Here is a 25,141-nt window from a genome sequence, read left to right on the forward strand (position 1 = left end):
CATTTGCAGCTCCTCATTCTAATGTTCTACCTCCTGCCATGAAAATTCTCTTTTTCTGCACCTTCCTTGGGACATGCTTATCCTGCAGCATCTCTGGATGGATCAGTTCCTGGGCCTCATGCCAGCCTCGGGATCTTGGTTGCCCGTCATTTGCCGGAACTCTCTGCAGGCTGCCAGGGAGGATGGCAACACTTCCACCTCAAGTCAAACAGAACAAAGCAGTCAGAGACTACAGCTTGTCCCTGTCAGCCAGGAGCCATTGACTGGGAAGAAAGGAAAGAAAGGAAGAGAAGAAGGAAAGAAAGGGAAAAGGAAAGGAAAGGAAAGGAAAGGAAAGGGAAAGAAAGGAAAGGAAAGGAAAGGAAAGGAAAGGAAAGGAAAGGAAAGGAAAGGAAAGGAAAGGAAAGGAAAGGAAAGAAGGAAAGAAAGGAAAGGAAAGGAAAGAAAGGAAAGGAAAGGAAAGGAAAGGAAAGGAAGGAAAGGAAAGGAAAGGAAAGGAAAGGAAAGGAAAGAAAGGAAAGGAAAGGAAAGGAAAGGAAAGGAAGGAAAGGAAGGAAAGGAAAGGAAAGGAAAGGAAAGGAAAGGAAAGGAAAGGAAAGGAAAGGAAAGGAAAGGAAAGGAAAGGAAAGGAAAGAGGAAAGAAAGGAAAGGAAAGGAAAGGAAGAAGGAAAGGAAAGGAGCAGATTCGCAAGGGATACAGACTGCTTGTAGCTCGTATTCCAAATCTATGTGAGTGACCATGTTCACCTGCAAAAACACCTCAAGAAACAAAGTCACCTGGAAGAAGCCCAGCAGGAGTTCGTTTGGATGACTGGTGGCTAAATGGCCAAGGAGTAATGCCACTGTCTAGAGCATCAGCTGACATCCAGCAGAGCAGGAAGTGTCCCTGAGAGCAGCTCTGACAGAGGCCTCATCAGGATGGCACTCAGAGGCATCACCCACCCCTGCTGCTGCTCTGCACTGGATAGGCAGGGCAGGCAGAAACCACCCTTGGGTGACTGCAGTGCCTAGTGCTATTTCACTTGCTTTTCTAGAGCTTTTGCTCCTGAAGGAGGTGATTCATTTTCTCTTAGATATATTTTAATTTTTTCATCTAGCCTCTTCTTCCTTGCCTTGATCCTAGCCTCAGTTTCCTTCAGCTGTGCCTGCATCTGTTCGTCAATTTTCTGTAAACAACAACAGAAAGCACTCTCTTTCATGAGTGGAGTGGCTGCCATTCCTTCATTCACCTGTTTTTGTTAATTGCCCCTCTGCATAGGCAGATTCTTCTCCTCCTCGATGTCTTCATTCCTCCTCTTCACTGCCATGTCAGTCTGAGCTTCAGGCAGCTCTGCTTGTGGCTCTGCCTTGATGTTCTGTGCACACAAAAGCAGAGCAAGTGACTGAGAGCTGCCATCAGGCTCAGCTTTTCCCTCTTTTAGCCTCAAAATCACATTTATTCAGCCCCTTCTTTCTGCTTCCCTACACAGCTCTGCTTCCACTGTAACCATCCTGTCCCAGGGCTGATCTCTGCAGATTCCAAGTCTCTGTGCTTCCAGTGCCTGTGGCACTCCTGGCCTCCTCAGTCCCAGGAGCTCTGGTTTGCGCCCCTCTCCCTGCCCTTCCTCTGTGCCCTGGCCAGTCAGGCTTACCTGGCCATTCTCCTGTGGCTCTTCCACCTGCTGCCTGAGCTGCTCTTCCTGCCCTCGGGCTGGAACAGCTCTCCCTGAGTCTGGCATGGCAGCTCAGATGAGGCAGTGTGCTCCTGCTCTTTCTCTAGAAGCACCTGTCACAGAAAGCAAGAGAAGATGTGTTTCAACTTCCCATACGCCCTTTGTGGGCCAAGACTCACAGACTGCCTGGCTCACATGTTCCCAAAGCACTGTGCTGCTGCTCTCCTGGGTCATTCTCTGCCCGAGGGGAGGCACAGATTCCAAAGTGACCCTGGCCCTACAATCAGGGGCCATCTGGACTGAAGCTCCAGCAGCCTCTCAGGCAGCTGACAGGGAAGGGGTGGCATTCTCAAGGGTCTGGTGAGGGCCTCCCTCTGCTTCTGCCATGTCCTGTTTGTCTTTCAGTAGTGACTGACTCCCTGCCCTGTCCCACAGCTCCATCCTGGCTCTGCAGGGGCTTCCTGGGTGAGCCTCACTCCTTGTGAGAAACACTTCTGGAGTTCACCTTCTCTTCAGGCCTGCACCAGCATTCCTCCCTCCTGACATCCACACTCTCGTTAGAAAACTGGGTCTTCAGGAGATAAGGATGCATGCAAAGATCTCTGATGGAAGTCAGAGAACCCCTATGGCCACCTCAGTATATGGAGGAGGGACCAAGGCATTTCTTTTCCCTCTTTTGTCAACGGAGAATTCTGACCAGCAGTAACAGAGTTTCTCATAAGGCCCCATTAACGAATGCACTTACACAGCCCTGGAGATGCAGCGTAGGAACCATGTGTCATGTAATGCAAACCATGTGTCATGTATGAGCAAAGTCACCAGACCCAGCTACAGCATGGGATAGTTCCACTCCCTCAGGACATGCAAAAATTTAAAGAATAAAAAGAAGGCTTCAGGGCACAAGAGGCTGGAGGAGGAAAACATGAGGGGAAAAAACAACCATCTCTGGAGGGGGAAAACATCTCTGCCTGCTCAGGATTTGTCTCTACTCCTTTCCTGAAGGGATGCCTTTAGGTGAGCTTTGCATCTTCCACTGGTTTGGAGCTGAGCCAGGAAGATTCAATAGACAGACAGACAGACAGACAGACAGATCTCACTTTTTTAATCTCTCTTTACTGTGCTGTGGCATTTACATTCTTTGAATACAGAGAGATATAGTTCCTCTCTCTCTCCTAGGTTTTTTTTAAGGGAAGGTAGTGAGAAACTTAGAGAAGAGGAGAAAACAATTATCTCTACTGGCTGTTCTTGTTGTTTAGTACATGTAGAATGTGTTATAGTGATTGTTTACTGAAAGTGATTTGTTAAGTGGATTTTAGTGGTAGTTGTTTAGCTTGATTAGCTAATTAGATAAAATCTGTGTTGTGACTGTCTGGAGACAGTCACGAGTTTTTCTTTAGTAGCTTTTTAGTATAGTATCTCTATAGTATAGTTTTAATATAGTACTAGTGTAATATAGCATAGCCTAAGAAAGCATTTGTTTAACCTTCTAAATCATAGAGTCAAAGAACATTATTCGCCACATGGGGGTCACCCTGAATCAATCCTGTCCTTTCTGTCGCTACACACATCAGCACTCGGTAGCAGTGCCCCAGTCAGCAACCATCCTGAACTTGCTCTCCTGTTGCTTCAGTAACCCACACTCTTGGGGAATCTGGAGCGTGTGGGTCCTTATGGAATGCAATCAGACCCAGAGCATTGCACTGGGAACTGCTCTCTTTGTGCATCTGTGCTCGGGCAAGTTCTTCGCTTGGACTCGCCCACATTGATGGTGCTAAAGTGGCTGGAATCAGAAATGCAGCCCAGCCCTCCCAGCTCCTCTAATCTCTGAGCACCAGCTGGAATGCAAGGGCATTGATTTCCTGCTCAATTCCCAAACACAACACACACTGATTCCCTGGGCAGCCTAAAGACACGGGAGTCATTAACCTGAAAGTGATGTGTTTCTGCCAGTGCTGGAAAAGGGCAGGAAAGATTGAGTAAAAGCTCCCTTGCTCCCTGGAGAAGGAGAAATTGCACAAGGCTTCTCCTTCTAGCAAACAAACAAATAAACAAAATATGCAAGTGTTACCTACTCCAGTGTCTAAAGCACTTGGATGTAGTGAAGGGATGTTTGTCAGGGAAACAGCCCTCGTGCTGAGCATTGGCTCTATGGATCCAAGGCAGGGATCTATGGAAGTCTGCCTGAAGGTCCCTCATGAGCCCCCATTGTCCAGGCTGAAGCTCCCTCAGCACCTCCTCCCTGGCCTTGTGCTGCACCCCTTGCCCAGCTCCCCTTTCCCTCTGTGCCCACGCTGCAGCCCCTCCATGACTTTCTGCTTCCCAGGGCCCACAGCTGCACACAGCACTCCAGCTGTGGCCGCAGCGCTGCCCAGCACAGGGCCACGCTCCCTGCCCTGCTCCTGCTGCCCCACTGCTGCTGGCACAGCCACCGTGCCCTTGGCCTTCTTGGCCCCCTGGCCCCACGCTGCCTCATCTTCAGCTGCTCACGGCCGCCAGCCCTGCGTCCTTTGGGCCCACGCAGCTCCCCAGCCACAAAGGTGCCCATTGCACTTCAGATACAGCAGGCACCATTGCAAGATGGCCTTCCTGTTCTACAACGATATCTTCTAAGTAGATATCATAAAGTTTGATAGGAATAGAATTCTAAGGGACTCTGACTAAATTAAAATGGTCTAATTCAACTGTACAGGAAATTGCTCCTATGTAAATATTCCACCCTATCTGCCGTCAGCAAGCCAGGTTCTCTCTGCAACACTAGGTTTGTAGTTCTTCAAAGCTCTGGTATAAAAATTTAAAATATCCATTTTGCACTTTGTTATTTTTCTTCAGGCATGAAAATGGATTTTCTTTCAGCCTTCCTAGCTGGCTCTCTACACTCTATTGCTACTGGCCAAGCTCTCAGCTTGCTCTACAATTCTTAAACACCAGGAGCATGAAATGTTCCTTTCTCACTCACCTCAGGATCTTCAGCGCTGCTGAATACACGCTTCAGGTGACCTGTAGTGGGAAGGGAAAATGAACCAGACGCTGTCAGAAAACTGCCTGGGCTGCTGAATCCCACAGAACAAGTCAACCCAAACAGAGATGATTTCTCGTTTCACAACATCCCTCCAGCAGACACATTTCATTCACACAGCCAGCAAGGGATCAGGACAATATTCTTGCTTGTGCGTACAATTTGGCCTGTTTTGCCAGTAGATGAATACAAATATGACCAAGAAAATGCAAATTGTTCTTTAACACTCAGTGCTCCTGTTCTACCAAAGACATAAAACAGCTTCTGAAATCCTCTCCTTGAGGTTCTTTTTATTTTTAATCAGTTGCATGCACCAGTTCTCATTAACTTGCTTGAAACAGTTGCTCAGAAAAGTTTCCCTAAAATCCCCCTGAGCTGTGGCAGACACTCACTGCTTTGGAGTTTGCATTTCCTTGCAAGGGGAATCACTATTTTAGCACTTTGAAAAAGGTCAAGTTAGAAAGTCAAATCCTTTCATGACAAAATTTAAAAATAAATAAGCTTTCTCTGAATTCTGGGAACAACTACAGAGTTTTTAGAAGGTCTTCCAAGAAGCTCTGCCAGTCTACAATCTCAAAGGTGTCTTGCTTGTCCCAGCAAACTGAGGAAATGACAGAATCTGCTGCCACAGACTCTCCTGTGGAGGGAACGGAAGCCCTGCAGGTTCCCCTGCAAATGCTGCCCCTGTGGCTACAGACACCCCCTTTTTAGCTGAACGTCATGACAGGAGCTTTACCACACCAGTGGCATCCTAATGCTCTTTCTCTTTCAAAATCAGAAACTCAGCCACCAGCAGGAAGACATACAAAAGCCAGGTTAGGATACACCCTAACCTAAGCAGAATGGAAAACTCTACTTACGTGCAAAGTGTGTAACGTAATACGCGGAAAAACAAACACCATAAGCAGCAAAAGCTGCTGTGGCCAGATGGTGGATCATATTCCCAGAGCTGTGCCAGTCTTCTCCAACACTAGAAAAACAAATGGCCTCTCAGAGTGCAACTACCCACTGACCAATGCTCCAACCAGGAGGGTTCTCCTGATGTGAGCAAAGCCTAGGGCTGCTCTGACACTCAGGCCTTCCGTGCACCAAGGCAACCTTCTGATGTCACCACGACGATGTGGCAACCATGACATCACGATGTGACATCATAAAGCAAAGTATGACAAAGAAAAGCATCACAAAGCATGTTGGTCTGTGAATTTATGCAAAGCAATAATCAACCTTCCCTACAGCAAACACAAAAGAGCCTGGGAAGTTCTTCTCTGTCACAAAGCAGCACAAATTCCCCTCATGGGCCAAACCCTGTTATTCAGGGGATCCAAGGGGAACTCCAGGAGTGCCCCAAGCACCTACAGCCTGTACCCCAGCTGAGCATTCAGATGGGACCCAAGCAAAGGAAACCAGACCAAGACAATGGCCCACAGCATTGCACATGTGAGAAATGACTCTCACTTTTAACATTTTAAAGGTTTAGTAAACCTTAACAAAGGACTGAATAAGGAAAAATTGCAGCATTGGGAGTCTCTGTGACTAGCAGCCACGTTCTCATCTACAAAAAGGATGCTCTGCCTTTTAGACCCTTAGCCCTCCAAAAGTTTTGTCAGTCAACTCTTTCTCTGCTGTCCTTTGGTGGAGATTACTTTCTTGCATCCTGACTGGAGGTCAGGTGTTGTTACACGCTGCCTGCTGGTCACAAGCCAGCCCTCCCCAAATGCCCTGACTACCCAGGCTGTTACAAGGGGGACGGGAAAGAGGACTATGGGAGGATATATTACAATACCATCACTATACATTTGAACATCCACATAACATCTGCTTCTTAAATGTCAGAGCCAACCATTGCATTACTCGTCTGGAACACACAGAACCAGGAGAGAAGCCACTGTTGGCATCACAGCTGAAATGCTTCCTAACAAATCTCCCCACATATTTTCTCCTTTATTGGACATGCCCAGGGCTCCGGTGCGGGTACATCTCTGCCTTTCTTCCCCCTTGGCAGCAGTCAAACTGGCAGCATCTGCCCGCCAGCAGCAGCTGCTCCCAGCTGGGAACGCCGCTGGCGGTGCTGATTTCCAGAGGCTTCTGTGTGCCAGGGGAAGCCAAGGCAGGAGCGGGTTGAACGGCGCTGGCGCTGCTGCTGCTCTGTGCCAGAGAGCCCCGGCTGGGCAGGGCACGGTGCCCACTGCGCTGCGGGCTCCTTCTCCTGCCACAGCTGGGCACACCTGGCAACAAGGCATGACAACTGGTGGGCAAGCCAAGGGATATCTGGGGCTGCCCTCCTCTGCACACACCCAGCACACCTGCAGCACAGAATTTTAACCCTCAAACAGGTAAACCAAAGGGAAACAGCTGGAAAAGATTTCATTTCAACCATTCTTTATGCTTCAATAGAAATGACCAAAATGAACGTCACCGAGCAGGGCCCAATCCACACTGCCAGCTCAGTGTGAGAAAAGAGGCATTACTTTATTTCAGTGCTGGGTGCGTGAGGAATCACTTCCCTGAAACATGCACGCCCACGGGTTAGTATCCATGGAACTAAGACATTACTTTCATTACTTTTATTCATTACTTTGCTCAAACTCACAGGCTAAACATCTCACAAAGTCTTTGACATGTTTAAATCACTTCCCCAAAATTACTGACATTTAGAGTAGGGGTCTCTTGAGGGTCTCTGGTGGTCATGTGGTGAACATCCTGTTCCTCAAATTCTCCTCCCCTGGTTAAGAGCCTTCTTCTGCTTGAATGCATTGCAGCTACCTCCTCAGTAGGCCCACTGTCTTTATTCTCAAGGCTAGGACCTCCACTTGCACACATTAACCACTGCTGTGAGGGAAGGTACGACTAAGCAATGCCTGTTAAAGCTTAACAAATTCACAATTTTTTGCAGGTCAACACTTCCCCAACATCTCTCGTTCCTTCTCTGGGAATCAAACACAAGCATTTTGTGATCCCTGAGCCCAAGGCCGCCTCCAACCCTTCTGGCACCCAGCAGCCCTTCTCTCCTCACAAACAGCAGGCCCAGCAGTGCCTTCCCTCACTGGCTCAGTCCCCAGCTGTGTCAGGAGTCCTCTGTCACACACTGCAGGACCATCCTGGACTGGTTGCTCTCCGCTGCACTCTGTTGCCAGCAGACACCCCCACCCTGTTCCTTGCCCCTTGCAGAACCCTGCACCTGCTGTCCATGGGCATCTGGAAGGGGAGGCGCTCACGGCAGAGATGCACCAGCTGCACTGGGCAGGAACCAAAACCCTCTGGGGCACAGCTGCTGGGCTGGGTCTGGCACAGCTCTGCACGCCCCACTCCTCATGGGCTTTGGGCTGGAAATGCAATTGCACTTTCTGCCTCATGGAGAAAAACCAGGGCTGCACAAACAACGGCCAGCAGGCCACATCCCAAAGGCACTGCAGCATGGAGCTGAGAAGGAAGAAGATCCTTCCCCAATTCCTAACCATACCAAAACCACCATCAGTGGGACTTTTAATCTTGTGAATGTAGAGTTGATTCACAGGGTGACAAAGGAATCTTCCAATGGAGTTGAAGTTTGGTAGAGTTTTTATTCTGAGTCCTACTCAGACTGTTGATTTGAAATTTTTTTTAAAATATTTTTAAAAGGCTGTGCAGTCATATGGTTTTGTTCTAATACCAAAATGGCTAGATGAAATGTACTGGCATTTTAATTACATCCAAACTGATTAGTCTGTAAAAGCTTTCCTGCAGAATAGCCACTAAACAAGAAATGAAAATCTGTGGACTGTTGACTTTGCAAATTTCTACTAAACTTATCAGACAATGAGGCATTTTCAGTCAGATCATAGAGCAAATTAATTCCTATGGATAACTTGATTTGGATAAACCTGTTTATTTCAAATTAAAACTGCCAGCACATACTAAGTGGAAATCTGAATACTCACTTCTATGAGCTCTGAATTATTAGATAGTCATTGTCTGCCATATTAACAAAAAATATCATTCTGGCTATTTTTTTTACTTACAGCCAGCTCTTCAACACTCTTTGTAACACCAGAAAGAGAGTTTGTAGCAATGTGAACCATGGGTTGGTGGAGCATTGCAGAAGGCTCCTATGTCAGCACTAAATGTTCACATTTACCATAGCATCACTTCTTGCCTTTAATTTCAAGCTACAGCTCAGTTCCTGCAGTACAGATTCACACTTGTAGTCTGTATTTGCAGCTGGTTCTTACTTTCCTGTCCAGAAATAAATCATGCTTGGATCTCAAATCAAAATAAAATGAGGAGAGAGTCAGGTTCTGGATAGGTATAGAAAGAACTAAGAGATTTATTTGCAAATATGTTGAAAAGTTGTTTGTACACACTGCAAAACCAGCAGATTAAAGACTTGCACTCTAACTTGCAAGCTGAGCTTTGCCTGTTCTTTCTGGACTAATTTCTTGAGGCCAGAAACTGAACCTAATCAGTAAGAAAATCCAAACCACCTGAGTAGTTTGGAGAATATTGTAAATTATTCTGTCATGATGCTTTTTGCCTAAAAGTTCTGGCCATCCTCTGATTGGAGGAATTAGAGGAGATCGAAGCCATCATACTGTGCCTGTGCACACAATTTCTTCCCAGGAGTAATCCATGAAGCAACGCTGACAAATCCACACCAGCAGCTGCTGCCACACAGTCATGAAGCAGAGAATATGCATTTCTGCTACACTTGGACAGCTGAAGATGCCTCTGCTGAGCTAATTTTAGTGACTGCCCACCACAGATGAGACCTTGTGGTCAGTCTCCAGCAAGTCAGGGCGGTTAATATTCTGCCTAAATGAAGTAAGTCTAGCAAAACATAGACCATGGAGCCTGAGGAAGTCAGCAGCTGTGGGAGATTTATTTTGTTTCCGTATCTTTCTTTTTACTAATTTATTGCAGTCAATTATTTAAGGAATGGAATCTTTTTGCATACCATTGGCTGGAAGGTTGGTCAATCTTCCATTCATGACTCCTCTGAAAGCATCACCCCAGTGTTTTTATCAGTAGCTCTTCCATCATCATGGCTCACACAGCATTTCCTGCAGCTCTTGATGGAGTCAGGGAAAGGCACCAGGAGAAGGGGGAGAAAGCTGTGTGCAGAGACTGTGTCGGCTGAAGAGACATTTGTTTCCTCTGATTTGACTGAATGGCTGCAGGAACCTTGCTGGCACTGCTGGCGGGGTGGCCTTTTGCAGGGCTGGGCAGAGTTTGAGGCCCAGGGTCCCTCCTCTCGGTGGGACACCAGGGTGAGCAGCCCCTGTCCCAGGCAGGAGCAGAGGTTCTGTGGCTCTGCCCTGGGCACAGGGACCTGCCACTGCCACGAGCTCCTGCCGCGGCTCCTCTGGGGCAGCTCCTGCTCTGCAGCGATGATGGGCGCAGCTGGGGGTGGCTGCAATGGAGGGGGGCTTCCAGTGGGCTCTGCTGGTCTGCCACACTGAGCCAGCAGAGCTTCTGGAAGGAGTCTCCTCTTGTGAGCTGCTGGAGCTGGCACTGGCCACAGAGCCGCTGTGCTCATCCCTGACAGGAGCAGAGCACAGCAGCCTCTGGGCCTCCTTGCTGCACGATGGCAGTGAGGAGGCCATGGCCCAGAGGTTCAGTATGTGTGACTCAGTTTCCTGATAAACTGTGCTAAGAAAACGCTGCATCCCTCCTGCCAGATCTAAGACACTCCAAGAAATCTGTTGACACATTGGGAACTCAGAATTGTTTGAATTTTGAACAATTGTCCTATGAGCGCTTTTGATGGTTTTTGTCATTTTGTGTTGATTCAGTTGATCCTTCAGAGAAGCTTTCCTAATAATATAAAACAGGAGGAATTGTGGAGACCCTGGGAGGGCATTCCCTGGTCTAGGGAGGCACAAGAAACTTCCCTCAATAAAGCTGTTAGACCCCATTGGCTCCTTCCCCTGTTCCTGTGTCTGTTCCTGTGCTCCTGAGCCACACCTTCCCTATTCCCTCACTGGCCCCCTTATCTTTGTACTGCCCCGAGATCAGGGTCAGCCCCCAGGCCCCTGTGGAGACAAAGTGAGACCCTCTGTGTGTGGGTGCTGGGAGCTGAACATCTCCCTGCACAGCTGAATAAAACATCTGTGGAGATTATGCAAAGGTCCTTTTGGCTTCTTTACCCTGGACTATGCTAGCAGCAATTCAGACTGCCACAGAGGAGAAGCTGCAGTACTGGCATCAAGATTTGGGCAGCTTGACCATAGGCACAGAGGGCGTGCAGGATGCTGCCCTATGGATTCCTTAACCAGCCATCTCTGGTGCTGGCATATTCCCTCCAGCTTCTGCTGCAGCCAGGGCCACCTTTGGTCCAGCAGATGACATTGTTATTTGAAAAATTCGGCCCACACCTTGGGCAGGAGGCCATCCACAGGCTCTGGTCCTGCAGCCCCCTGCTCAGCTGGGGACAGTGTTCCCTGTGGGGAAGATGGAGCAGCCATCACAGGGTCTTGGGGGTTGTTTTCAGCAAGGGGGTGTCAGGATCTGTCCTAGTGAACAGATGACCTGATGGTTCATAGGAATGATCTCAGAGTGCAAAAACCAACACGGTACCAGGGGGTTTGCAGTGATAATCAAATAAAATGTGGTTTTATTGAAATAACTACAGCAAAAATGCGATAGAGGGATTAAGGGAGAGAAAAAGATAGAGAAAGAGAGAGAGAGAGAGGGAGAGGGAGAGGGGATATAGCTACCAACGCAGAGACAAAGTGTATTGGTCCAGTCCGGCCGAGGATCTGCCTGCTACGCTGGGGAGTTCTCAAAGGCTCTAGCTGACTCAGAGGTTTTTATTACTGAAAATTGTGAGGGGGGGAAACAGATACAATAGGGAACAGATGTAACAGGTAGTCTATGTTCTCAGCAGTACATGAGAGCCATTGTGTTCTCGGTCCAGTGGTCACAACCTGCAGGCAAACATCTCACTTCGGTCAGCTTGCCTCCCCACACACCTCCCCCAGGCTGGGGGTTTCAGTCCCAGTCCTTGGAAGGAGTCAAGAGGGGCCTTTTAGGAGTTTCATGTCTCAGTCCTTGGTGGGGAAGCGTCTTACATCTCCGTCTGTCTGTCATGGTGGTTGTAAAACAGGTGAGGGTCTTCTGTGGGAGACCACCTGAAACTCAGGAGAAGTCCAGCCAGGCCGAGAGGTGGGACATCTTCCAGAGCTGCTATTGTTGCAAACGGGGCATGGTGCCCTCTTTTTAGCATACAGCAAACACACTTGTGAAAACAGTAGCTTAACACTGAGCTTTCAGGTCTCAGGGCCCGTGGCGTGTGACTTTTCTCCTTCAGAGCCAGATTCTAGACGGGGGGGGGTCTTCTCTTCAGTGGTCTCCCAAGGACGATCATGAGGCAGATGAGGGAAAATTCTGACAGACTCTCTCACAGAGAGCCAGGCTCTCTCCCTGCTGGGCTCTAGCAATTGTTTGGGGGAGCTGATGGCAAATTGTATGTAGTCCTGTTGATCCTACTCAGAAAACGTAACAGCTTCTATCATTCCTCTGCAGAGTTGGCACGCTGGATTTCTCTTTGCCCACTGCAGGATGCAGCCCAGGCAGAACTGGTGGTTACAGGGCAGAGAAGAATTCACATCCTTCTTAGTGACCTGGCAGATGGGGCAGCTCCATTCTGTCCCCATGGCCATGTCTGTCTGTCCCTGCAGCAGGGAAGAGCTGAGGACCATGAGCTGCTCTCATTGGCAATCTTGCTTGGCCAGAGCCCAAGCTCGAGGCACAGTGGTCCAGGCTCTGTCAGTGCCCAAACATAAGCAGAAAGGGATGTTGTATCACAATCCATTCCTTGGTGAAGGAGGTCCATAGCAGCCTCAAGAGGCACCTCAGACACTCAACAGTCAAGGCAGTAACATATGGACAGGACACAGATAGCAGTTCATGGCTGGGAGAGCATTCGTAGGCATATCCAAGGACAAATTTCCCAGGAACTCTCCACAGCTCTGGGATCAGCCCATCAGCTCTGTCAGAAGCTTCAGCAGAACCACCAAATTCCTAAAAAGCAGCTCCGAGACACTTTTCCTACCATCCTGCCTGAGTAGCTGGATTGCTTGGTGCAAAACACTCTTTTTCTTCTCTTCCCCAATGCCCTGTGGACACTTGCAGCCAAAATAAAAAGCTCCTTGCCCTCTGTGTGATGTGATAATACAGTTTTTATATTTCCATGCTGGGATGAAAGAAAGCTGTGCTGTGGGTCAGGAGAGGCCAGGACCCATTTGGCCTTCCTGCAGGCTGAGGTGGTCCCAGCAGACATCCTGCTGCTTTTTTGGGGAATGTGTGAGGGGGAGTGGAGGGGCAGATAGAGAGGCCGAGATCACAGAGTGGAAACTCAGCTCCAGAGTGGCAGTGCAGACTCTCCCTGCTGAATGCCTGCTGGGGCTGGCAAAGAAGGAAAATGCCCCAATAACAGCCTGGTGGCACTGTGTCTCGGGGGAGGTACAGGGAGGTGACAACAAACAGCAGCATGGCCCGGTCTCACAGCTTCTAGGAAGCAGTGACAGAGGGGCCTCATGTGCCAGAGTTTTCAGAAAGGCTGTCTTCTCGAATGGCCACTCTGAAACCCCTCTCTTTGCCTCTTGCGTTTGTGAATGCTTTTGACAGCAACAGCATCCTGGGGCAACGCATTCCATGATTTCATTAAGCACTCCTTGAAAAGCACCTCCCATTGTTCAACTGAGCTGCCAGCCTGGTCATTTCAGAGGGTGCTGCCTTGGTGGAGAGAAAAATCAATCTTCAGCCTTTCAGGGAGCTGAAGGAGAAGGGACTCTTCACCATCAGGCACCTGGCTGGGTCCCATCCAGAGGTCCTGCTTTGTGGACTTGGTGAGGTTTGCTTGGCAGTTGCCAGCGCGGTGAGAACATTGTTCTGAATTACTTCATACACAGTGTGTAGAGTAGGTATGTGCTTGTTCATCTCCATGTGTGCTCAGGTTCTGCCTTCATTTCTGGTTTAGACCTGATATTTCCAATGTCTGTCAGCTGTCTGTAGGATCTGTGGGTACATGCAGCTGTATTTACTGGCAGCTCGGGTATCTGACACTCATCTTTGAGTGTGGTGCCTTCATAATGCAATGTGCAAGTGCAGAAACTGAGACACTAATGATGTTATTTGCCAGAGTCCCAGTCTCTGCCCAAGATGTAATTCAACGCTGCAAATTATTCTGTAGACCTGAGCCTGTGTTTTCTGTTTCCTGGCTGAGTACTTCAGCTGCTGGTGTTGCTTTTTTGAACAGGAGCACCTGACTCTTTTATCTTTATGACTTTTTCCTTCATGATTTGAAAGCAGCTCTTTATTTATTTTCTAGTAAAAGGGCCTAAAAACAAAGATGTGGACATTTAAGAAGGGTTAAGTAGAACACTTAATGAAATTTTTATTTACGCCTGCAGTAAGCAGGTCTGAAGCCAGAAATTGGTGCCAGAGTAAGTGCCTTTCTGTGCTTGTGCTCTCCTGCTCTTCCTGTCCCTGTATGCTCCTCTGGACACAGTGGGATGTGTTGTCATTTCCTGGGACTTCTGTTGAAGGCAACTGGTTTTCTTTCCAAGGTGATTCTTATGTTTCCCCTCATGGCTTCCCCAGGTGACGAACCTCCGTTCCAAGGTGTCCTGCTCTGCCATTGTCACTCTGGGAGAGCTCTCTGTGACCTTGAAGAAGGACATGGACTCTGAGGTGGATGAGGGTGCTCGGGTCCTTCTCCAAATGGTGTCCAGCTCCCCAGAATTTGTTCAGAAAGCAGCCAGTCAGACCCTGGGGATCCTGGTGGAGAATGTGACTCCTGCACGAGCAATGACTGCTCTCATGGACATGGGAGCCAAGTAGGTTCTTCTTCTTTTAGTGATATTCTTCACCTTCGTGTGTGTGGGAGGGAGAAGGGATGAGACAGAGAATGGGAATGGTTGGAGGGAAGGGTCCTGTATCTTGCATCTTCTGTGGACTCAGTGACTTGATTCTCCAACCAACCTCACTTCTCTCCTCTTGTCACCTTTTTCTGCACTCCTGCAGCCCATCAGTTCTCAGAATCACAGAAGTGCAGAATATGGGGAGTTGGAAGGGGCCCATCAGGACCATGGAGTCCAGCTCCTGGCCTTGCCCAGAACAGCCCAAGGGTCACACCAAGTGCCTGAGATTGTTGTCCAAATGCTCCTTCAGCCCTGTCAGGCTGTGACCACTGCTCTGGGAAGCCTGTTCCAGTGCCCAACCACCCTCTGGGTGAAAAACCCTTTTTCCTGATACCCAAACTAAAGCTCCTCTGACTCAGCTTCCTGCTGCTCCCTGGAGTTCTCCCAGTCTGTCAGATTTTCTTAGATGTGGTGACTGATGGGGAAGGGAAAGAGCCTGCAAAGGCCAAGGATAGAGCCTTGTGCTTTTGTGGGCAGAGGGGCGATTGCAATTGCAGCTGTGAGCAGTGTTTGGTATTTCACAGTGCTAAACACAGAGGACAGGACAGGCTGGCTAAACTGCCTGCCACCCTTTCCTCAGCTTTGCAATAGGGTAAAACATTCAGATGGATCCATTGCCAAGCCCCACAGAAGAAATAGGCTGCATTGCTGGATATTCTGCAACTTCATAGCCCACAATGTGTTCTCCCTGCATTTGTTGTTTTCCAAAGTTCTGCAGATTTGGGGATACATGGGTGAAAAGAGCCTCAATCCTGCTGCAGGTCTCTGTGGTGTGCATCTGCCCCTGCTCTCTCCATTGCCCTTCCTACTCATGGCATGGGGGCCTGAAGCAGCTCCAGACTGAGAACAAGGTGAAGGCAATCATGGCTCAGCCTCACACAGAGGTGAGGGGGGAGCTGGGCCAGTCTCTGCTGGCAGGAAGGGTCTTGTGGCAGCCCAGAGAGGCTGTGCACATTGCCAGGGAACAGCTGTGCCCTGCATGTGCCCCTGCAATGAGCTGTGCTGCTGCCAGTGCCCCTGGAGCTGTGGGGCTGCTGAGCTGTGGGGCAGGCAGAGGAGCAGGAGGGTGCATGTGCAGCTGAGCCATTCCTGGAGAGCACAGGGCTCTGGGCTCCCTGCTGTCCCAGGGCAGCCCAGAGGCCAGGCTGGGCCTGTGCCAGCTCTAGGCAAGTGGCTCAGGGTTTTGCCAGCAGGAGCATGTTTCCCTGTGCAGCTGTTTGGACATTTCCAGGAAATGTGTCCCATGAAATATGGAGCTTCAGATGCTTTAGGTTTGCATGGAGGCCTCTGTTAAACTTTGTGTCTCCGCTTTGCAGATCTGACTGGTTACAGTCTTATTGAGAAGTTTCCTTGGGACACTTCTCTCACCCACAAAGTCCTCGCCTCCCGTCCTGAAGAGCTCTCTTTCCTCCAAGCTCAGGAAGAAGCTGCTGCCTGTATGGAGAGTGTTTGAAGAATAGGATTGATGCGTTAGGCTTGATAGTTACAGATGTACATATGTTCTGATCTTTAGATGTAGTTTTGAATGAATGTGTTTTGATTCTGTCTTTATGTTTTGATGACATGTTTTTAATTCTATATATTTCATTTTGATGATGAAAAAAAAACAATAAACGAAGAGGAGAATGTGAGACCAGGACCTGCCAGCCTAGAGATTATGGGAGTGCAGCTCACTCAACGTGCCAGTGTCTCACCACATCCTTTCCTCATTGGGCCCTCTCCTCTTCCTCTTTGGCCATGTTTTCTTTGTGTCATTTGTGCTGCTCTTTGTTACTTGGCATTACAATGGGGCCACCATTGACATGTTTGGGGGATAATGGATCCAAAAGATCCTGTCTAGTCAAAGGTTTTCTACCTAGGTGTGTTCTGTGCTCACCAAAGGCCTGAGCAAAGAAACCAAGAGAAGTGTGCCCAAATCCCAAAGCTTTGCTCCTTTACAATCTCCCACAGATCTGGCTCACAGGTGACTTCAATCACAATTCCATAGGTAAGAAGAGGTCATGTATTTCACTGGTAAAAGGTGCACTGCTTAGGCAAAATCACCTGTATGTATATTTTTCCTGGGACAGCAGTGCAGCTGTGTTGTTTGCACCTTGTTTGTAGAAGGATGAGTGCATTGGGAGGCCAATAACAAGTGACAAGGGTTCCTCAGATCTGCACTGCAGCCTGGGTGCCATTCAGCCCAGAGCTAGGGGATCATTTTTTCCCATGGACCAGTGCTTGCCAGTGGAATGAATTCCTGCACAGCTGGAAGAAGCAATTCTGGATTCAGCTCCAGCTGTTGGTGGGCAGCATGATCATTGACAATGCTGCACTTCCAGAAATTATTCTGCAGTTTCCTTTCATAGTAATTTGAAGCTTTTGAACTTCACATTTCAATTTGCTTTGCCTTAGGGAAAAACATTTCTGGGCCCAGTGCAAACCTTTTGACAGCAAAGTCCTCATGGTTGCCAACTTCTGATGTTACACAATGTCACCTGGCTGCATATGTTTGCTTGGCTCTGGGTCTAGTCCCAGCCTAGCAAAGCCCAGGCAGGGTGGCACATTGCAGGGAAAATTGGTTCGTGAGCTTATGGGGTTGCCATCAGCAGCACAGTCAATGTGCCCTTTGGGGACTCCTCTGGAGACAAAATTAGGGACCTACCCCATGCCACAATATTCTCTTAGATCTTTCTAAAATATCCTAGAAAAGGCTGTGAAACTTCACATCTCCTTGCACACCCACTGTTTGGAGAGGGGCATTTTTGTCCCTCCTCAAAGTCATTGCTCTTGCACATCAGAAACATGAACATCCACCAACAGGAATGATGCATGGTCCTGCTGCTGCTGCTTCAGAGCACTGGGCAGTGCAGACCTGGGTGTTACCAATATGAGCACTTAATTAGCATTTCATGCTCCTTCAAACTATCCAGATCTCAGGGATTTTTGTTTCAAAGCAGCCACTGCACCATCTCTAGGGAAGAACAGGAAATGGGAAACAGCGACTGCCAGCCTTGCAGGGGTGTGGGGGAAAACCTGAGGTGTCTGCATCAAAAGATGAATGGGAAGAGTGTAATTGCCAAAGCAAACACTTTGTTAGGATAGCAGGAGCAGTTCTTTACTGCATGCTTGCATGAAGATCATTTGGAATCTCCTTTTTGTGTCTCATGCAGAAAAGGAGCTCTTAATAATACCACATCACTTAAACCAGATTGGGATGCAGCTCTGTAGTGGTTCACAATGAAGCAGACTGCCTGCTTTGTCACTGCCAGCCTGGTGAGACTGCAAGGGACCAGAGTGTATCCCATGCCTGTTTTGCCTGCAAGCAGTATTTGCTTTTCCTCATTAATGTGGAGTAAATACAAGAGTAATAAAATGAACAATTAGACTGGCCACTTTGGAGGATTTGCTCATGCTTTTGCATGTCAGTCCTGTACCTCATGCTCCCAAGGCTTGTTACTCATCAAGAAGTATTTTAACAAAAAAAACTCAGCTCTCATGTTACATCTGAAGAAAACTGCCCAAGATCATCAATAATTCTGCTGTCAGGAACAAGACAAGAGCCTTCCGACACTCACTTGCAGCTGTCCTGGATTGCTGCAGCCCTTTGTGAAAAGCTGCTGCAGACAGAGTGTTTGGAGTTGGTTTGGGCCTATATGAAAGATCTGTGGAGCAGTGTGCAGGGCTCTCCTGGCAGGAAACTGTTTGTCCAAGCCCAGGGACACGGTGCCAGCAGGAGCGGAGCGGCCCCGCTCCCAGCCCGAGAGTCTGTGAGCTGAGCCACGCCGGGGAGACAAGGCAGCGAGGGGCTCCAGCCCAGCTGCTTCACTGCCCTGCCCGCTCCATGGAGCTCTGCCGTGGGAGAAAGCCGACACCAGATGAGTCCCCGAGCTTCCATCAGCTGCTGGAACTGCTCCGTGACAGCTCCTGTTCTTCCGAGAGAGACCCCGGCGCCTTCTTGGAACGCGTGTCATGGGGGGATTCTGTTTGTTAATAAACTGTTGGGGGTTTTCCACTTTCATATATCAGTAATAATTTCCTATTGCTGGAAAGGGATTGTTAGAACCCTTTAGAGGAGATGACTTATTGCACAATATCCTGTTTGAAGTTGTCTCAAACTGTGTGAGACAGATGGCTTCACACAGGAGCATCCCCAAGGCTGCTGAGGGGAAGGCACAGAGGAAGACAAACCCAGTATTTCGGAGGGAACTCCTTGACACCAAACCAACCTGAGCTGTCAAACAGCAGACCTGATGTTTCGAGACATGGGCCAAAGGGGAAACCTTTCAGTGTGTTTGGTCCAGGCTGGGCTATGCTCGAGGCAAAGATGTGTCAGTGTGTTGGATAATACTCTTTTCTTGACCTAGAGATGGTGACATTGAGAGGTGTTTTAAAAACTTTTATTCCATTTTCAGTCTCATGAGAAGGGTGAGACAATACAGATGTTATAATTCACGCCATCACAATCAGAAGCCAACTACTTCCTAATTATAATACATTATAAGCGTTTCTTGGTCTATCAGCTTTTTGCCATGCAATGTTGTAGATGCCTTAAAGCCAATTATTTGAAACTACTCCTCATGGGTCCCACTACAATGCATCTTTTATAGCTCTGTTTTTCCAAAGTCTTATTTGCAAGGCCATCTTTTGAAACTTTTTTCTAGCTCCATTTCTCTCTCAACAATATCTGTCCTATTCCATGGAAATTTTTAAGTTACCATTTCTTGTCTCAAGATTTATATACATATTCATACTGTGTGGGCATTCTATTAGGCTCTAAAAACTATCTACAAAACCATTTCCCACATCAGTGCACTTGTCTCCTTCTCTCCTCATTGTGCCTGGCAAGCACAGGAGCCCAGAGCTCCTGCAGAACCCATCACAGCACTCAGTGGGAGCAAACTTGTGTCCAGTCCTCACCCGGAGCTGCGGTGCCCAGCATTCTACCACACTGCAATGAGGAACTGTTCCTGCTCTTTCAGAAGGAGCTAAGGAGCTTTGGCCTTCAGATCAATTGTCTGCAGGCTCCTGCAGTGCCTGGTGCTGCTCCCTTGCCAGCGGCACCCCAGGCCAGGGGGGCACATCTGGGCTGCTGTGTCTGGCTCTGGGGCTCCCTGTCCTGGGCAGTGAGGAGGAGCTGCAGAGGCTCTGCAGGACTGACAGGATGGGCTTTGGGGCTGGCAGGAGAAGCTGAGGGACCTGGGCTGCTGGAGCTTCTGAAGAGGAGGCCCAGGGCTCGTCCTGCAACTGCTCCAAGGGTGGTTCCAGAGAATGCCAGAATCAGCAAGGGTGGAACAGGCTATGGAGACCATCAAGTCCAACCTGTGCCCTGACACCGCCTTGCCTCCCCTGAGCCTCCTCCAGGATAAACAACCCCAGCTCTCTCAGCCACTCCCCACAGCTCTTGTGCTCCAGACCCCTCCCCAGCCTGTTGCCCTTCTCTGGACACACTCCAGCCCCTCCCTCCATGTCCTTCCTAAATTGGGGGCACCAGAACTACAAACAGCACTTGAGGTGCAGCCCAAGCAGTGCTGAGCACAGGGGAAGAATCCCTGCCCTGCTCCTGCTGGTCACACCATTCCTGATCCAGGCCAGGAGCCACTGGCCTTCTTGGCCACCCGGGCACACTGCTGCCTCATGTCCAGCCTGCTGTCCATCAGTGCCCCCCAGTCCCTTTCTGCCTGGCTGCTCTCCAGCCCCTCTGGCACCTTGTTGAGGGAGGCAGGCAGGGAGGGAACGGGTCCAGATCCAGTCCTTCCTGAAATGTGGTGTTTGCTGGCACTGACAGTTCCCAGATCTTGATATTTCCCTATTCTGGCACAGCCCAAGTGCAGCAACTTGCTGGCAAAGAAAGCCAAAACCAAGCAAAGACCCGGTACCTACAGCAACCCGATCTTGGATTTGCTGACACCGCCAGTACCCAGATCTGGAATGTTTCAGCTGCCTGCACAGCCTAATTCCAGCAATTTGCTGGCAGAGAAAATAAGCATCTGGCAATTTCCCAGTGCCGGCACATTCCGCACCAAGATCTGGTGTGCGCTGGCACTGCCAGTGCCCACATCTGGCAATTTCCCTCTTCTGGCACCACCCATATCCAGAATTTGCAGGCAAAGAAAGCTAAAACCTGGCAATTTCCCCTTGCCAGCACCGCCCAATCTGGAGTTTTTTGGCAGCACCATCCCAAGAAAGATGGAAGGAAAGAAGGAAAGAAAAGAGGAAGGCATCCAGACCCAGTCCTTCCTGGAGCCTGGAGCCTGAAATGGGCTGTTTGCTGCCACTGCCAGTGCCCAGATCTGGAAACTTCCCTATTCTGGCACAGCCCAAGTGCAGCAATTTGCTGGCACAGAAATCCAAAACCTGTGGCAGCTTCCTGCTACTGGCTCTGGCACCGCCCCCACATCTTGTGTTTCATGTAACCAGAACCCAGATTTGGAAATTTCTCAGTGCCAGCAGAGCCCAAATCTGGCAAATTTCTGTCGCTGGCAATGACACCACCCAGATCTGGTGTTGGCTGGCAGTGCCAGTGCCCAGATCTGAAAACTTCCTGGTGCCGGCACTGCCCAAGTCCGGCAATTTACTGGCACAGACAGCCAAAATTTGGAAATCTGCAGGTTCTGGCACCAGCATCATGCAGCTCTGGTGTTTGCTGGGACCGCCAGGGCCCAGATTTGGAAATTTCTCGATGCCTTCACAGCCCAGGTCTAGCAATTTGGTTTTAGCTAGCTTAGGAAGAGAAGTTCCTTGGACTGTGGCTTTTTCTTGGAACTGTTTAAACCTGCTCTGGACTGAAAACCCAGAAAAACACCAGCAGCAGCTCACACCTGTGGCCCCCCGAGCTCTGGGATGCTGCATTCCAGCACCAGAGGGACTTAGAAGAGACTGATTGAGCCAACTACAACCCACAAAAAGGACTTTCTGAATTTGCCATCTCTTCACCACTGTCAAAGGTTTTATTTAATATTATTCATTTTTCATGCTTGTGAATACTTTACTTGTTAAATAAACTGGGTTTTTTTTCACTTTTCTCGAGGGAAGGCTTTTCCTGAACTAGTAGGGGGAGGGGCCATTTGAACTTGCTTTCTAGACGGACCCCTTTTGGAGATTTCCTCCCAAAATTTGCCCTAAGCCAGCACAAACAGTCATCATGCAAATTTCACCAGTGGCGTAATTTCCCGGTGGCAAATCATGTGACAGAAGCTTGACCTTGTTCTCCATGACAGATTCTTGGGAAGAGCAGACAGGAGAAGATTCCTGGAAAACTGAAACAGCTTTCCAGAAGTGAAATGAAAATGAAAGAAACAATCCAAGATGTTTTCCTCTATTTATTTCTATGCTCCCCTTTTCCATGTTGCATCCCAGTAATTCCAGATGCACCTCACCTCTAAGATTGGTGACTTAGTGATTTTTAGACACACTAAAATACTATGAGCCACACACAGTTTTCTTTCCCCTGTTTTTACAGGAAGGCAACACTGAAGATATAAGTGCAGTGCTGGGGTCAGGTAGGAATCCTACCGCAAGGGAAGGTGCCCCAACAGTGTTTGCCCCTCAGCAAGGACAATGCACAGCAGTGAGCGAGGGGATCGCTGTGCCAGCGTGCAGGAGTCAGGGCTCTGCATCCGGGCTCAAGGCTGCAAAGTTCCCGTGTTTGGACAGACGGAGGGGCTGTCCCCGGGGCGCGCAGGGCTCGAACGTGGGGCTCGTGGGGCGAGCGGGGAACGGACACGGGGACGAACGGCCCCGGTGCTTCAGTTGCAGCGGCGGCAGCGGCGGCAGCAGCAGCGGCAGCAGCAGCGGCGGCAGCAGAAGCGGCGGCAGCAAAGAGATATTTTGAATACTCTCTTTCTTTCTCTTCTCTCTTTCTTTCTCTCTCTCTCCCTTTGCCGCGGTCGGGCACCCTTCTCTTGGGGTCCCTTGCCCGGCGTCCCTCTCCTCTCCCCGCCTCCTTCTCCCCTGCAGGGCCGGGCCATGCCCCCGGCCCGCCCCCGGCCCCAGGCGGGGCTGCCCCGTGCTCGGCCCCGGCCGTCCCGCCGCGGTCTCGCCTCCACCCGGCTCTGGCCGTACTGGCGGTGGCGCTGCTGGGCGGGCATCAGTGCCTGGTGCGGCGGCGGCATCGCCGCCTTTTGCCTCCGCCTGGCCCGACCCCGGCCCCAGTCCCGACCCCGGCCCCGCCCCCGGCCCCGGCCCCGGCCCCGGCCTCGGCCCCGGCCCCGGCCCCGGCCCCGGCTCCGGCTCCTCCCGGGGCCCGCGGAGGACAGACGCGGCGATGCCACTCCCGCCGCCTCCGCTGCGGCTTCCCCGGCCCGAGCTCCGCCGCTCGGCAGCGCGGCCGCCGGCCCCGAGCCTCCCGTGCCGCGTTCCCGGGAGCGAACGCCCGGGCATGGCCGGCCCGGGGCGGGTGAGGGGCGCTCGGGGACCGTTGCTGGCCCCGGGCCGAGCGCTGACAGCCGCGTCCCGCCCGCAGGGACGGCACAGGAGGCCCTGCAGGAGCGGTACCGGCTGGGATCGCTGCTCGGGCGCGGCGGCTTCGGCAGAGTCTTCGCGGCCACGAGGCTCTCGGACGGCGCCCCGGTGAGCGGCGGGGCCGGCGGCGGGCGCAGGAGGAGAGGATGGAGGAGGAGGAGGGCGGAGGACGGAGGATGGGGCTCGCAGTGCGGGCGGCGAGCTCACCCCGCTGCTGCCCTTGGCTTGCAGGTGGCCATCAAAAGGGTGCCACGGAACCGCGTCCGGCACTGGGGCGAGCTGGTGAGTGAGCGGGGCCAGCAGCCGGGGCTGCCGGCCGGGGATGAGCCGGGGCCCGGCACGGTGGGAGCCGCCAGGACGCCCCGAGGGAGAGCGGGCGTGGGGCCAGCGCAAGGCGCAGGGCATCCCGGGCTGGCTGAGGGCTTCCCCAGGCCTGGCACGGCATCGGCCCCACTGACGGCATCGTGCTCCTCCCGCAGCCCGACGGCACCAGCGCACCCCTGGAGATCGTGCTGCTGGCCAAGGTGTCCACTGGTTTCCCTGGTGTGGTCCAGCTGCTGGAGTGGCTCGAGCTCCCCAACTGCATCGTGATGGTGCTGGAGCGGCCAGAGCAGTGTCAGGACCTGCAGCGTTTCATTCGGGCACGGCAGTTCCTGCCCGAGGAGGAGGCGCGGGGGCTGTTCCGCCAGGTGCTGGAGGCCGTGCGGCACTGCACCAGCTGCGGGGTCCTGCACAGGGACATCAAGCCAGAGAACATCCTGGTTGACCTGGACACTGGGCAGGCCAAACTGATTGACTTTGGCTGTGGCACCTACCTGCAGGACACAGTCTACACTCACTTTGCAGGTGAGCCTACACAGGGCTGTGCTCCCGCTGCTGACATCTCATGGCCCATCATCTCCCAGCCCAAGCTGGCTGTGGCAGTGGGGATTCTCCCTTTTGCTGCCAGTCAGGGCACTGAATCTTCAGCTGAGTTGCTTTAGAGCAGGGCTGTGTGGGGAGCTGTCTTCCAGCCCTGCTGGCAGCCTCTGCCAGCCACTCTGCCCAGAACTGGTGCTGGGCTGGGGCAGCCAGCCCAACCAAAACCCCCGTGGGTGGGGTAGCAGAGAGGGGGGCTGGAACCTGTGCCCCAGCCACTTTGGTGTGCAGATGAGAGGAAGGGCTTGGGCTGCTCCACTCGCCCTGTTTGCCTTGGCTTCATAATATTTTTGGGGCAATGCAGGCTGGGAGGATAAGGGCAGGTTTTTTCCCCAGCATGGAGAGGGTTTTTCCTTTGCATGTCATGGTTGGGCCTAGCCAGGGCTTTCCTCTTCCAGCACCAGAGGCTTCTTTTCCAACCCTAACTTAGTGCACAAGTCCCAGGTGCTGGCGAGAGGGCAGTGGTCACCCTGTGTGCCCCTGATGCAGCCCCCACATGCCCAGGGATGCTGGGGCCAGGCTCTGGGAGCAGCAGCATCCCCCTGATGAACTCCATCTGTATTCCATAGGAACACTGTCCTACAGCCCCCCGGAATGGAACGACTTTGGCTGGTACCATGGCGAGGCAGCAACGGTCTGGTCCCTGGGCATCCTGCTGCACCAGATGGTCTGCGGGGAGCACCCTTTCAGGAGGGGCCGAAACCTCAGCTGGGGCCAGCTCCCGCTGCCACAACGGCTCTCTCAAGGTGGATCCTCTTCTCTGGGCACGGGGGGAATGCCAGTGCTGGGAGCCAGCAGCGGGCTCGTGGGCATCCCACTCTGGCAGCTGCTGAGGAGGTGGCACATGTCCTGCTCTCCTCCAAAAGAGGGAATTGATGGGAAAGTTTAGGCCCAGCTCTGAGCACATCCAGCATGGCCTGGGCACGGGAATAGTGGGGTAAAGTAGACAGGAGCATTCGCTGGCAAATCGTCTACCTAAAGTCTTGGCACAGAAGAAAGTAGTGGTTTGCTGCTGCATAGAGCTGGCTGACCGTCACTTTCTGCTTTCTCTCCCCAGAGTGCAAAGATCTGATCAGGTGGTGTTTATCCGTGAACTCATTGGACAGACCCACACTGGAAGACCTGTTCTGTGATCCTTGGATGTGGGATATTCCTCTGCCATAGAAGAAGGGAGAGAGCCATAGGCACACTTTGATCCAGAGCCCTGGTAAGTT

At 51.1% G+C, this 25,141-nt stretch overlaps 1 protein-coding gene and 1 pseudogene across 1 annotated transcript; one reads left to right on the top strand and one right to left on the bottom strand.

Annotated features, from left to right (window-relative positions):
• The window catches only part of LOC131570207 (serine/threonine-protein kinase PAK 3-like), an 11,834-nt pseudogene extending 10,075 nt beyond the window's left edge, over positions 1–1,759 (bottom strand).
• A 13,671-nt stretch (positions 1,760–15,430) lies between these two features.
• On the top strand, positions 15,431–25,091 carry LOC131570208 (serine/threonine-protein kinase pim-1-like). The gene is made up of 6 exons (XM_058822551.1): positions 15,431–15,451; positions 22,506–23,117; positions 23,241–23,291; positions 23,489–23,855; positions 24,497–24,673; positions 24,985–25,091. Exons 1-6 carry the CDS (start codon positions 15,431–15,433, stop codon positions 25,089–25,091), a joined length of 1,335 nt encoding a protein of 444 aa, XP_058678534.1.
• Positions 25,092–25,141: the final 50 nt, after the last annotated feature.

Source organism: Ammospiza caudacuta, chromosome 33 (assembly GCF_027887145.1).
Source record: "Ammospiza caudacuta isolate bAmmCau1 chromosome 33, bAmmCau1.pri, whole genome shotgun sequence".
Lineage (NCBI taxonomy): Eukaryota > Metazoa > Chordata > Aves > Passeriformes > Passerellidae > Ammospiza > Ammospiza caudacuta.